Source organism: Myxocyprinus asiaticus, chromosome 31 (assembly GCF_019703515.2).
Source record: "Myxocyprinus asiaticus isolate MX2 ecotype Aquarium Trade chromosome 31, UBuf_Myxa_2, whole genome shotgun sequence".
NCBI lineage: Eukaryota > Metazoa > Chordata > Actinopteri > Cypriniformes > Catostomidae > Myxocyprinus > Myxocyprinus asiaticus.
Window position 1 is genome coordinate 14,860,273 of NC_059374.1, and position 16,009 is coordinate 14,876,281.

General features: G+C 35.6%; 1 protein-coding gene across 2 annotated transcripts in view; it reads left to right on the plus strand.

Moving 5' to 3' along the window:
- Positions 1–16,009, plus strand: part of LOC127421885 (neuronal PAS domain-containing protein 1-like) — a 71,271-nt gene that overhangs the window by 35,250 nt on the left and 20,012 nt on the right. For both annotated transcript variants that reach the window (XM_051665084.1, XM_051665085.1), the window contains exons 4-5: positions 11,047–11,114; positions 13,897–13,986. In XM_051665084.1, coding sequence (XP_051521044.1) covers positions 11,047–11,114; positions 13,897–13,986 — 158 coding nt within the window. The remainder of the gene's footprint in view (positions 1–11,046; positions 11,115–13,896; positions 13,987–16,009) is intronic.

Genomic DNA, 16,009 nt, shown 5'->3' on the forward strand with positions numbered 1-16,009 from the left:
AGTGTGTGTTTGTGTGACCTTCTTTTTTCAAGCAACACAAAAGGAGATGTTAGACAGAATGTTAGCCTCAGTCACCATTCACTTTCATTAAAAAAATTTTACTATGAAAGTGAATAATGACTGAGGCTAGTCTAGCAACTCTTTTTATGTTCCAAAGAGGAAAAGAAGAAATATAGGTTTAGAACAACACAAGGGTGAACAAATGATGACAGAATTAAACATTTTGGTTGAAGTACAATATCCCTTTAATTTCTGTTTTAGAAGAGTTATTTAATTAGTTACATTAGACACCTCATGCTCTACATTTATCTGTAGTATAAAAGTCATGTCCATGAATACCAGCTCATACATAATTAAACTATTAATAAAAACTATCAAGTGACACAGAAAAGGCACGGCGATCTTTACCCACTAATGAAATGATGTACTCTACAGACTCACTAAATTGTGGTATCTTTGTAGGTATCTTTGTGGTCTTGCGGTGCAGATCAGCATCAAGTGTAAGCTTATAGTCAAAGAAAAATAAAAAATTAATATTTTTGTAAAAGCAGTTACATAAATTATTCAGTAAAACATGCTTTTTATTTGAGCTGAAAGTCTAAATCATCCTTTTTGAAATGGCACTGTTCTACACTACAAAATTTTAATCTAAAAACTTCATGTGGTAACATCTAAATTGGTTTCCGCGTGAGGCACTTACAATGGAAGTGAATGGGGCCAATCCGTAAATGTTAAAATACTCACTTCTTTAAAAGTATAGCAACAAGACATAAACAATATGTGTGTTAACATAATTTTAGTGTGATAATATTGCTTACTAACCATTTTAGGTAAAGTTATATCCAATTTTACAACTTTGTTGCCATGAAGATGTAATGTCAACAAACCCTTAAACCCTAAAACGACTGTAAAAATTATGATTTAAACAACTTTACAGCTCAAATAATACACATGTTTCAACAGAAGAATTAATGTGTGCTTTTATAAATTTCACATTTCTGCCTTTAAACCCTCCAAAAATTGGCCTCATTCACTTCTATTGTAAGTGACTCACTGTAACCTCGATTTTTCCTTTTTTAAAGAAAACGAGGGACGAGTCTAAATAAATTTTTGTGGTAATCAACATTATGCCACAAATGCTGTCGATTGAGCTTAACTTGTATTGAACCCAAAATATTTCTTTAAATAAGTATAATTCATGTAATTAAAATGCATTACATTATTTTGGCAGAAGAGTAAAGCTTTGATAAGACAATACAAAAAGTGGCTTCAGAATTCAATATATTATTTATTTCCATATTATTGAACACAAGCCTATCAATGGCCTACAGTCCACAGTGATCCATTTTGCAGTTGAATTCGTCAATCTGGACGCTTTCGGTTGTACTTCAAGCTTGAGTTGCTCCATTGGTAGGAATATTCCTTATTATGGGCAGGGGACATGATTAATTGCATTACGTTTTTTAATACATTATTTTTAATATAATTAATCACTCTGAATTAACCCTTGTGCGTCAATAAAAAGTTACTCAGAGGTCCTTCGAGGACAAAAATGTTTGCATCAAAAAACTCCCATAAAAATATGATATATTAATATTATTTTCCACTTACACTGACTTAGATTTTTTAACCAAAATCAGTCCTGATCATAACTACCAAATATTCATACATTTTCAGGATTTCAACCCTTTAAATGCCAGTTTGTTTATATAATGCCACTGTTGTTTTTTCACACACACACACACACACACACACACACACACACACACACACACACAAATTTCTCAAAACATACATATAAAACACACTCTGACATCCATACCAACACACCCACACAATTTTAGCTGCATCATTTATTCAATTGGCCTGCAGTGCTCTATAATACAGCAAACAGAAAATAGGAAAAAAGCATGTATTTGCTCCATAGGCTAAACATGAGAAAAATGGCACCATCTGGTGGAAAATATTAAAATGTTTAATTTTGAAGCGAAGGCTCCGGAGTGAAATACAATTGAATTCATGATTTTATGCTTTAATGGCACTGGGATCAAATATTGCAGTTTCAATGGGTTTCAATGGGGACATTTTTGTCCTGAAGGTCCTGAGTGTAACTATTTGTGTACACAGTGTACTATAGATGTATTTTAGGAACTGAGGTTGAAATATCAAAATTCCCCCAAATATACACACCTTTGGCAAAATGTATGCCGTTGGCGTTAACACAGCCAAAATAATTGAAAAAACTAAAATGAAAAAGAAAACAAATTCCTGAAGGTCGCACAAGGGTAAAGGGTTAGATAATTTAGAAATAGCTACTACTTTTTACAGTTTAGATGGATGAACTTTTGGTTATGCATTACCAGTGTAATTCCTGTGAGTTTTATGCCTAGTTTTGTCATGTCCTTTGAACGTATGTGAAAGTTACCAGGATTACAATGCATTTCATAAAAAAATTTAAATGACATTGGGAATTAAATAACATTGAAGTCTTGCAGTTTATTCTGGCCAAGAACCCCCAACTTGGACAGGAAGAGATTGTCTGACTGAAATGTAAAGCATCCAACCACAGTTTGTTTTTATGCAACATTTAGAGGCAGGTTAATATAAAAACAATTATAACACAATAGACTGATTTCACTATGAAGTTGGAAGTTGGAGCCACTGTGTGTGTGGGGGGGTGGGGGGGGATATGCCTTTGGCTTTTGTCTGCTTCCCACGTTTCAAAACCAGGACTGAAAAATGAATAGACAGAGGAAAATCAATTGCATGACCTTCACACGGGGCGAGAGTAAAAGAGAGGGAGGAAGAGAGAGGGAACAAGGGATGGGGAGCAGGGGGAGCAGAGGAGTAATGGAGGGACGATGAGGGACAAGAAGAAGAGTAAAATGGCTGTGACATAAAAAAAGTGATACTTTATATCTCTTTATATGCTGTGTGCATGTATGTGTTGTGTGTGTGAGAGTGTGCAGTTGTGCAGGCTCTGCCAGCAGAATGACTGTCTTTATAGATAATGGGGTGATTAAACCTTTTATGTCAGACCGTCAGACCTATGGCCCTTAAAAGGATACATGCACATATATTAGCCCTCAGTGTGTGCGGATCAAGTACAAAACAAGCTATTTTTGCACTGTTCGCTATTAGTGCTGCTTACTCACTATTGAGGCAAGCGTCACTGTTACTATTGCTCATACTTTAGGTACAGGGGACAAATCAACAACCCTAATCATTAAAGGAATAGTTTACCTAAAAATGAAAATTCTGTCTGTACACACCCTCATGTTGTTCCAAACTCATATGACTTTATTTCTTCAGTGGAACACAAAAGTATATGATAAGCAGAATGTTAGAGACTGACAGCCTCGTTAAAGAAAGAAAAAAGATGCAAGCAAAATAAATGGTGACAGAGGTCATACATGCTTGGAACAACATGAGGGTGAGTAAATGATGACAGAATTTTTTATTTTTGTGTGAACTATCCCTTTAAACTTCAGCACTGTTATTGCTACAAACTGTGACATTGATGATTCCTCAAATTGTGTGGCTTGTTGAGGAGAAGTGAGCTATTACTTTTCTAAGTGATCAGAATTACGTTTGTTGCCAAGCGGAAGATAAAGCTGATGAGAAAAAAAACCATAGACTTTGAACATTTTAACTTTGAAAATTTTGAAAATAATAGGAAAGGCCAACTCTGTCAACATATTAGCCGAAATTTAGCATGGGTAAGCACCACTCACATCTTCTGTTGAAAAAGAAAAAATCAGGTTATTAAAGGGATAGTTCACCAAAAAATTAAATTTTAAATAAAATGTTAAATTCTCTCAATGTTTACTCATTCATGCCATCCCAGATGTGTATGACTTTCTTTCTTCTGCTGAACACAAACAAATTTTTTAGGAGAATATTTCAGCTCTGTAGGTCCATACAATGCAAGTGAATGGTGACTAGACCTTTAAAGCTCCAAAAATCACATAAAGGCCACGTAAAAGTAATTCATACGACTCCAGTGGTTTAATCCATGTCTTCAGAAGCGATATGATAAGTGTGGGTGAGAAACAGATAAATATTTATGTTCTTTTGTACTATAAATCTCCACTTTCACTTTCACATTCTTTCCACATTGTGAAAGTGAAAGTGGAGATTTATGGTTTGAGTACTTTTATGCTGCCTTTATATGTGTTTTGGAGCTTCAAAGATCTGGTCACCATTCACTTGCATTGGAAGGACCAACAGAGCTCAGATATATTTCTAAAAATCTTCGTTTGTGTTCTGCAGAAGAAATAAAGTCATACACAGCAGGGATGGCATGAGGGTGAGTAAATGATGAGATCATTTTCATTTTTGGGTGAACTACACCTTTAAGATTTTAAAAAGGACAAAAAGTATCATAGAGGTAGTCCATGTGACTCCACTTGTCCATCATATTCTTTGTCATAAAGCTTTTGTAGGCATACGGTTTTGATGATAAACAACCGGGAAGTAATTTTTCTGTGAAATTTTGACTTCCCAGCAAATTATCAGTGAAAAAGCTTCTCATATTGCTTATGAAAGCACAATGGATATCAAGATTTTCACTGAACAATTATGTATATTTCAGTTCGTTTCTTACCAAAACCTGTCGTATAGCTTAAGAAGACTTGGAATATGACGCACAAGTCACGTTGACCACTATTGGGTCCTTTTTTAAGCTTTAAAGTGAGGCACTATCAACTGCCATTGTATTGAAAAGAAGAACTGCGATAGTCATTAAATCATTTGTGTTTCACACAAGAAAGAAAGTCATATGGGTGTGGAACAAATTATAACAGAATTTTAATTTTTTGGAACAATTCCCTAAATATAACTTTTAACTACAAATATTATCAGCATTGGGTATTGTAGCATGAAATATTGGGGCTATTGTAACTGGTAGAGCAAGGCGCTAGCAATGCCAATGTCAAAGGTTAAAATCCCATGGAATACATGAATACCTTTAATGTTCTTTGCCGCTTTAGATAAGAGAATCTGTGAAATGTTATTTTATTACAGTTTTGAATTTTGAGAAATTAAGAATTTCACACATTTGTTACTGTTTTACTCTCTCTTTCAATCTTTCTTTCTTTCTTTGACACAGTCTTTTGCGTTCTCCTCTCATTCGTTTCTCTTACTCTCCCTCCTGCCAGCTTTCAGTGTCTGTCTCTCTCTCCTAATTTCAAGCATTTAAAGCACTGAGGGCTTTTAAGGGACGTTAATTGCACTCAAATTATGTTCGACCGTGCTAGGAGAGAGGTAACAGCTGAGAGAGGGAGGGAGAGACAGTAGAGTGAAAGGATAATTGCAGCGGAGAGGGACGTTGCGACTGAAGACGTGTTCTCCCTCTCTTTCCATCTGTCTGAGACTCATTCCTCTTGTCTCCATTCGCAAGGTGGGGTGAGGGGGAGCTTTGTCCATAACCCTGTAAACAAGTTGCTTGGTGATCAGCCTACGATTCCCATCAGCCAACTGGATTGAGCAAACTAATGCAGAATAAAAGGCCAACCTTGCAGTTCCCATAGCAACCTTCTAACATCTAAAATGTTGTTGGCTTGAAGGAGGGGGGAGAGGGGAACAAGAAGGAGAAAGACTGAGAGCAAATAAATGAAAGAGAACAGGAGTGAGGAAGAAAGTATTATTACTGTAGTTATTTTGTTCTTTATTGTGGTGGAAGGTTGATGTCAAAAAGATCCTCATAGCTGAGCCATAAGTCAAGCAGTGTCTAATACAACCCAGAAGAAAATTCTCTCATAGATCAGGGGAACTTTGGGTTCATTTAAAATATCAACTTTATATCTGATGTTTCGCCAAAAACAGTTGTTGACATAGTGTTGGACTCTCAGTGTTAACACAGTGTTAGGATTAGGGTTAGGTCAGGGTTAGGTGTTCATGGCTACATGACCTAACCCTAATTTGATCTTGGAAGAATTTGATGACAAACGTTTATATTAAGATCTCTGACTTTTGATTGCAGATTTTGGTATATTGGCAAATGCCCAGAGGACAATGTTATTACTCAGAGGTTGCAGGAGAATGTGGATATCTTAGTTATGTTCCCTTTAAAATATCAACTTTGTCTCAGTTGTTCTCCTAAAATTCCTTTGGAGAAATAAAAACAAAAATAAGTGAGACATTTGCTAACATGCAGTAAGACCAACCTGCTCTCATAGAATTACATTACTTAAACCATATTTTTGCTAAATGATTTTTATGTGGCTTGTTGTACCGCATCAGTTTCCTGGTGAAATAAACATTAGAGGCGCTACAGCAACAATGACTTGTATTCACTTTTTACACAAATCACGAGTAAAACAGCAGATTATCAGTTCATAAACATACTTTTCATCCTGTTCCTTACACAATGCTATCTTATGACATCAAAACTCTTTTACATATAGTGCATGACTTGTATGACGATAAATTTCAACGTTTGCATTACAGAACCAACTGTATCTACAAGCTTGTTTAAGCATCATTAAATTTGACAGAGCGTTGCACTTGCAATGCAAAAAACCGAGGTATGACTCCCGAAGTGCACATGAGTTGAAAGTGCCATAGAAAGACAATAAAATTACGTGGTTGCTTCAGAAATTGTTTTTCATCTGACATTTGCTTTTTATAACACTATCGGTTAGGTTGAAGGTTTAGGGTAAGGAGGTCGGTTTGTTCATTTAAAACTCGATAGAGCACCTCATCTGTTTGGAAGAACATATATCTTTATTTTAGCACCACTCAGTGGACATTTCACCTCAGAACTGCTGTGATACGTGTTATGAGCCATGTAATGACATTTTGCAAAAATTATGCCTCAGTGTAATTTTCATAAGATCAGGCTGATAATATTAAATATAATATTATAATAAAAAAAAAGACAGGAAAAAAGACTTACAACTCTTTTGTATATAAAGTGTAAATTAAATGTCAAACCGTTAAATACACACAGCTAAAGTTTGATTTGCTTTGTCTAATAGATCCTATTTACCCCAAGGCTGAGAAACAACATTGTCATTCTTAACCTCCGCCCTATTGGGCCCGGTTCGATTTTGCATTAGCCTTTACTGTTGTGGCTGACTTTGGGAAATGAGGGGCCTGCCATTGTCCATCCATCAGGGAGTATGGCTCCTGTCAGCTCTACCCTATAGCTGGACTGCATCACTCACAGCCTCTGTGGGAAGACCCTCTGTGTTTGTATGGGGGTGGGGGGTTAACCTATTCAATCCCCAACGTGCATGTGACCCCCAAAGACGAACAACCAGTGCTCTATGTACCATCCCTCCTCACACACACACTCATACACACCACAAGTACTGAGTGGTGATCCCGTCCTCTGCGCCAATCCCCCTTTTCAGGCCTCTGAATGGGGCAGACTCATTGATATTCCTGTGAGGGGACCCCATTTTTATAGCGCCACTGCTTCCTGGAGTGTTTGGTTAGGGTGCAGGGACACATTTGTGCGTGATTGTGTGTTATGGTGTGTTTTCTTTCAAATGTTAAAGGAATTGTTCACCCAAAAAAGAAAATTCTGTCATCATTTACTCACCTTTATGACTTTCTTTCTTCTGTGGAACACAAAGGGAAATGTTTCAAAGAATGTTCACTGTGCTCTTTTCCATACTTAGAAAGTGATTGGGGACTAATCGACAAAAATGACAAAAAGCACCATAAAAGTACCATTAAAGTAGTCCATATGACTTGTTTGCTATATTCCAAACCTTCTGAAGCCATATGTTAGCTTTGTGTGAAGAACAGTCAGAAGTTTAAGTTGGTATTATCTGAAAATCTTTCTCCCTTGTTGCTCTTAAATAACATTTGCACTTCTGCATATTCAAATGTGACAGGTCAAGAAATGGTACGGCAAGTTTAACTGCATTGACGCCATTGGTTCTTGAATATCTCATCGAATTTGACGCACCAATTTTGAATATGCAGAATTGCAATTGAGATTTGAGAGCAACAGTGGAGGGGAAGATTTGTTTAGTAAGTAATGACATAAATTTGCCTGTTCGTCGCACAAAACTATTGAAATGGCTTCAGAAGACTTGAAATATAACACACAAGTCATATGGACTACTTTTTTTGGTCATTTTTATTTTTCTACAGCACGTTCCTTTTAACTTACATTGTATGGAAAAGAGCAGCTCCGACATTCTGGAAAATTTCTATTTTGTATTCCACAGAGAATTTCTTATTTTTGGGTGAACTATTCCTTTCATGCCTGTATGTGTGAGAAGTGAGACAGGAGACTTCTTCCCGAAGGTGTATACTTTGTCAGGTGCACACTTTGGCCAGAAACAGACGCGAGTGTTTGACCAACGTATTGCTAACACGTGGTCCGGCTGAACATACCCAAGTCCAAAACGTGCTCTACACGAGAAGTGATTGCAGACACTTCAAGCTATGCAAGCTCGATTTTTATGCACAGTTGTATTCCAAAATATTTAAGACCACAATTTATAACAACGCATGTAAGTGTTGCATTCTCAACGTTGCCACTTGGGGCGCTATTTGGGTGGACTGTCTGCTTCCATGTTGAGTTTTCTCTTTCAAGTCAACTATTGTAATGACGGAGCAACAGTTTGAAGAGAATGTTACTAAGCAAGTAAGCTAAAGTCAAAATATTTATAGCAATTTACCTGAATAATAACATGCAGTTTTATGGCACAAACTTTTGAAAGTAACTCTATCACCACCTGTAGTACTGAGGTTTGTTACCGACACAGTAACAAACCACAGTTCTCAAGGGGGCAGTAAGTTACATTCAGAAGTCTGTGCCATTAAGCCGGATGTGTTATTATTCAGTAAGTTGCTATAAATATATTGACTTTAACTTATTTTCTTAGCAAGATTGTCTTCAAACTGTTTCTCTGCCATTATAGTAGTTGACTTGAAAGAGAAAACTCACCGCAGAACTGGACATTTCACACTATTGTCGTCCTTTGCGCCCCCCTGAAACAACGCGTACTTGCGTTGGGTTTTGAATTGCGGGTTGACACATTTCGGAATACAACAACGCACAAAATTGAGCTTACATAGCTAGAAGCGTCTGCGTTCATGTACAGTACTTAGGCAGAGTATGGTTCGGACTTTACAGTATATTATGGCGGGAACATTAAAGAGAAGAAACAATAAAGAGGCCTGTGTTCCGTTTAGTAGTAACTCAGAACAATCCTGTCATACTCCTCACAAAACAGTTATTGATTTCTACAAGCATCCCAGCCACACACGCATACACAACCTGCTGTGAGTGCAGGGAATTTCAAAAGGGCTTTCAGAGTGTAAGATCAAGTGAGGCATGTTTGAAATGCACCATGAATGTCATTTCTGTGATTTGTAAATTTGTTTATTTTGTGATGACAAGCGGCCCAGGATGCTATTGTGTCAAGAGGGTGAATTAGCATGTCTCTGTTGGTGTTATCAGGCCAATAAACAGCAGCGGTTCTAACACTTGCTGTCTTTGATAGTTTCTCTGAAACACCAGCGAGGAAGTGGGTGTATTGAAAGCAGTTTAATCCTAGTAGAAATTTCTTTGTCCTGTATTAACCAAATAATGTGACTTTGCTGCCTTCTATGTGTTAAAGGGATAGTTCACCCAGAAATTTCAATTCTCCCATCATTTACCACCCTCATGTCATCCCAGATGTGTAGGACGTTCTTTCTTCTGCTGAACACAAATTAAGGTTTTTAGAAGAATATTTCAGTTCTATAGGTCCTTTCAATGCAAGTGAATGGTGACCTGACCTCTCAAGCTCCAAAAATCCCATAAAGGCATCATAAAAGTAATCCATAAGACTCCAGAGGTTTAATATATGTCTTCTCAAGCGATGTAATCACAATATAAATTTTTGTGTGAACTATCTCTTTAATGAGAATTTAAGATATTATATCTTAAAATATTTTAAAGTTTATGTTAAAGAGGTAGGGGGTTCTTTTTATGGTTATGATCAAATAATATTCACACTATTACTACTTTAATGTACAGTATATGTCTATTTATAGTATGTAGGTTCTTGGTAAATACTTTTTTTTTTTTTTTTTTTTTTTTTGGCCATATCAACAATATTCAATATTGAAAATATTTTTTTAATGATATATATTGATAAAATTCTGAGCCTCTCACCCTAAGAAACTGCTAAAAACAAATCACAAAAAAACTTGAGGCAAAAATGTACTTTATTTCTTGTTTTTCTGATTTGACATTATATACCTCAGGGTGTAAATAAGGTGGCTCTGAAAACCTTTTTTTTTTTTTTAATTTTCAACTGTAACTGAGTAAAATTTTGTGTTGATATGACAAATCAATCAAAAGTTATAGCATTACAAAAATTATTCATCCTAGTGTCCAAAAAAACATCTCCAACTGTCCAAAAGCCTCTCTGAACAAATAAAACATTATAATTGTACATAAGAACTCATTACACATGCAAACACAACAACGACTAAAGGTTTGCATAGCATGCAGACATGATTTTAGTTATGAGATTGCACAGAATGAGTTTTATTCTGTGCCATTTGAGTCATCATTGAGTCTATGTCATGTACTTGGCGCCATCTCCTGGTGGCCATGTGTAACAGTCACTAATCACATGTCTCTCTGCCCAAATATGGATGACTTTTTGCACGGAACTGAACCCAATCCAATTTGATGAGTCTGATGTTTTTACTGATTACAATAATATGTACAATGCAAAATTACTAATAAATTATCAAAACAGAACACTTCTGATTTGTCTGCAAATTTCAAAGCACTTGTTCAGTTTTGGCCATAATGCCTACATGCATTGTGAAGTAGAGCTTCTAAGCTTTCAAATGATACCTCAATGATTATTTTGTGTTGGTCAAGACTGCAGTTATTTATATTTTGTTAATAATTTTATTTTCTTGTGGACCGAAGGGTTAATGTAGATTGTAATGTAATGTAATTTACTCTGTGATAAATTACATAAAGCTAATTGTTCTGTTATAGGAATAAGATCTAAAGACATTTAACTCAAGACATTGAAATGTTTTCATCTGTGCCAATGTCTTGTTTTGGTGTAGTGAGAAGAACAAGTCATTCATTGGTCACAGACATATTTGAGCAGCATCTGGGAGCTCATCTACTACAGGTAAACATACACGGAAGTGTACAGTGTGTATATATATATATATATATATATATATATATATTACATATGTGTAAGTCATTGTTATTAATTCTAGTCATATTATGTGGATATTTTTTGTGGAAATAAATGTCCTGGTTTTATTGTAAAATGATGACTGTTATACTGTTACAGTGTCTAAAAAGTATTTGGATCCTTAAGTCACTCTTAATGTATGAATGTCATTGTAATAATATCAAAATATCAAAATAAAAGATAGCACAAACACATTTTTAAGCAAAACATTTCACAATGATGTTTTTTAGGTTTTAAATGATAAAACAATAGATAAAACAATAGCTATACTTCACAATGAAGACAAAAGTATGGACATTCTGGTTGTCAATGTTAGTGGAACGTGTCCATTGTTAATGTGAAAAACTACACCTTTAGTTACTATGCAATAACAACTGTGAGAACTTGAGGGGAACTGACTTCATACATCTACTAAAAATCACCTTGAGACCAGTTGGTCAAAGTAACTGCAAAGTTAGCGTAATTTTTTACAGATGCCACTTTACACTTCTACAGATGCCGTTTGATATTGTGTTATCTAATGCAATCACATTCATACATTTTTAATTGTGATTTAATTTTACAAATACTTTGTGGGGCCACTGAGAAGTTTAACACTTAATTAGACATTTAAATGTAAGTGTTTTACAGCAGATATTCTCTTGTAGATATTCTCAGCAGATACATTTTTGTAAATGAGCTGTTTAAGCTGATCAATACACTCTATGGGTAATTGACATGAAATACTGTACTTTTGGGATGTTGACATGCTAAACTTCATCAAAAACTATTTTTAAAAGCATTTTGCTAATTATTTTATAATTATTTTAGTGCAGCTTTATTGAGAGACTACATGGAAAATGAGTACTTTTTACTTCATGGTCATAGTCATGGACAGCAGTTACAGAAAGATATACACTTTCCTTTATACAATCATATAAATGAACCTAAATCTTCATTTTGTTAAAAATAAATAAATAAATAAATAAATAAATAAATAAATAAATGTGCCAACTACCCATATGTACTGGAATGTGCCCCCTCTGACCCCAGTGAAAAAATAAAGCTCAAAAAATAAAAAACTGTAAAAGACAGACACAATGCTATTAGAAGGTCACCTTGAGACAAATGTTGGAGAAGAAGTGCACTGATAGAAATCAAATTAACACTTCTGAAAATCCCTATGATTCTATGTCTCGTCCTCTGTCAGTAATAACTAGATAATTGTGCTTTATTTCCACCATTCCACTCTCATTTGCATAGTGAACTCGTCACTTGCATAAATTTCCACCGCTACAACATCAATCAGTTTCAAACAAAGTGCCCACTCCACTTCTCATTCATGCCTGTGTTATTACAATTAATATAATTCTTTAAAGGAGTTTTTTAACAGAGTGGCTGTATAGTTTTCACTTGAATTCATACAGATGGCTATAAAAAGGTTGACAAGGGTTTATTTTAAAGCAAGGTGGATTTGTGTTTTCTCTCAATCAAATCAATCTGATTTTCATCTGGTGTTATTTGGGTGCATTTCTGCTTTGATGCTGTTGTTTATGTAATTAACGTTTAATGATTCACACTGTTTATACTCAAACCTGAATTGTCAGATTTTATTTGCATAGTTACAAGGTAAATAATATTGATTGGAAAAGTACAGAACATGGGGGCACCCAACCTGTTGCCTGTTCATCTGTGTTAATGACACCACGTAAATCTGCTTCTAGTTCACCCAAAAATGAAAATTATGCCGTCAATTAGTCACCCATGTTGTTCCAAACCTGTATGACTTTCTTTCTTTTGCAAAGCACAAAATTTGTTTTAAAGGATGTCCCGTTCGCTAATTTCAGTACAATAGCAGTTTATAGTGACTCACTTTAAAGCTTAAAAAAGGACCTAACAGTGATATAAAAGTAGTCCATTCGACTTGTGCATTATATTCCAAGTCTTCTGAAGACATACGATAGGTTTTTTGGAGAAACAACTAAGCTATTTCACTGCAAATATCTTGACTTTCCGCCATATCTTAATTGTGCGTGTTCATAAATTGACGAAAGCTTGTTCACAAGTGTTTGAGTAAACAAAAAACAGCACAGGTTCTCACTTGAACACATATTGAAATCAGCAAATGGAATGCTCTTTAAAAATTCCTCCTTTTAGGGAGAAAGAAAGTCATACAGGTTTGGAAAGACATGAGGGGGGAGTATATGATGACCGAATATTCATTTTTGCGTGAACTATTCCTTTAAATGTACAGAAAATAATAGCAAAAAGCAATAAAAAAATAAATAAGTAATAAAATAGTAGTAAAATGGTGAAATTAAACCGCAAATTAACGTTTCTGCAACTGTGAAACATTAATGATTATTTAAAGTGGCAAGAATAGTTTAGTTTATGATTGGTTGTATGTTACTAAACAACTCGCTGTAACATTCTGCATTGTTTCACACTGTATATCTTTGCCATTGTAATTTAGAGTTAGAGCCACTTTTGCTGGACCAGGGCTTTATAACCCAGGTTTAAAAGCTGTGTTTTCCCCGTTTCAAAATAACAAACATCACTTAACCCAGGATTAAGTATATTGTGTCAAAAGGCCTTAAATTTTTTTGTTGCTTAGGGTTGCTATGTTTTTTAGTCTTAGTTTGAGGTTTTAGTGGGGTTTTTAATGTGTTTGTGAGCATTTTTGAGAGAGGGAATGTTTTTAAGTAATTTCAGTGTGTTTTTCTCTTTGCAGTCTCTGGATGGATTTGTGTTTGTTGTCAGTCAAGAAGGCAGATTCCTTTATATCTCTGAGACTGTCTCCATCTACCTTGGCCTTTCACAGGTGAGACCTACAGAACATACTTCATCAACGGTCAAGAAGTAAGGTCTTCATCGAATCAATGGTCAAGAAGAAAAGTCGGCATCGAATTCACAGGGTCCCCATGGTCATGTAAAACCTGAAATATCAGGAACTTTAAAATAGCGATTTTCTAGACCTGGGAAAGTCAGAAAAGAGGTAAATCTTAAAGTCATCAAGTGACTTGGAAAAATCATGGAAAAGTCTTATCACAGAAATTAATTGGCCAAAAGGTGCGGGAACCCTGAAATCTGTACATACTATAAAGGGATTTTGGACACAGCTATTGTGGTGTACTGCAAGGTATAAAACACAAAAAAAAATAATTTCCCCATCTCTCTGCCTCTCTTGAGCCTCTCGCCTCTCCAGGTGCTTTCTGTCTGTTGATTGCCTGTGGCCTCTTGTACAGGGAATGTTAAGTCCTGCCATTTCACCCAGATGCATAAATAATAACAGTAATTACTCGCACAGCAATCAAAGCATCGCTCCAGCAAGCCTGGGTCTGTCTCGGGAACAAAAATCGATAGACATTTTAAAAGCCACATTGATTGTGTGGCAAAAAAAAGAATACACACAAACACACACACACACACACACACAAGGGGGGATGGGAGGACAGATAGTGAGTTTAGGAGGGAAAATAGATGTGAATGGGATCGGTTGGTTGAGGAAAAGAAGGGATTGCTCGCAGACAGCGACATATGATGGCCAAGCTTGTGTCTTTGCTGGGGCTGTCCTGCTGTTGTTTTAGAGGTACGCTGGGTAATTTTATTATACCGGATCAATCAACACTGTCGTGGCCTTTACTAAAGACAGCCAAAACAAATGGGCATAAACACAAAACATACTGCTTTTCCTTTAGCACTGGTTTGCTGTCTCCTCGAAAATAAAATTTGCCACCTCCTGCATAAATAACCAGGTATTATCAGAGGTATCCTTTCAAGCCAAAAGAGCGCAAAAGTGCACGCTAAAATTTTTTGCCGTCTTAGTTCCAGAAGTGTTTTTCCCATTAATTTTTTCCATAGGGATTTCATTAAATCCTTCATAAGCCAAGAACTAAACCAACCAGCTCCGAGGTGAATCAAAATTTTACAAACTTTGATTTAAAGCAAAAAAGTATTCAAAAATTGGACAAAAAGACAAAGGTACAAGATTGTGTACTTAATGTCTTCAGTAAGGAAATGAACTACAGTCTCATGTTGCATTGTGAATAATGTAGTTAAATGAAAAATTATGGAAAACTATTGAGTTAAAGTTGTTTAATATAAGTATAGAATCAATATATTTAAACTATATTGCAAAAAATTCAGATATATACAATACAAGTACAAATTAGGCTTTTCAAATTTTCCTGATGATTATCGATATATATGTTGGGATTTTTTTCAGATATAAATTGGGCTGCTTGTTGCACAATAGTCTTTGTCTTTTTAAAAAATATTTCTCAACACAACTTTGGTAAAGTGTAAGCGGCAGGGTAAATTAAAGGGACACCGGACGTGTCTGCTGGACAACATGGCATGTTGTAAAATTTGAAACAATCATTTTCTAGGAAGGTACGTACGCACACACACCGACAACGCTCAGCGTCAAAATTCTGAAGTGCTACGGAGTGCAACTCGCATAGTTTTCCATTAAATACCCAAATTATTATCAAAGGACAAAGATTATTTATTCTAGTCATTACTGGATGATATATTGTGTATATGTATCTTTCATATAGCCTACACAATGTATTTTCAGTCACAAGTATGTCGTTTTGTGGTTTGACCACTTGAATGAAAGACCTATTCAAGGCTACATAGAGAAATTGCATAATAAATGTCACCATTTCTAATCATGCAGATTGCTCAGTTACACCAGTTTCATACACTAACCTGCAAACTCATCGTCACTTTGTTCATTCATGAAAAAATTACAAAAACCTTTGTAACTTTGGACTGCCATCTGCTGCTCCGCATCCACTCATCCTGTGTGTGTGATATCTGTGCCTTTTCTACCTGGCCCG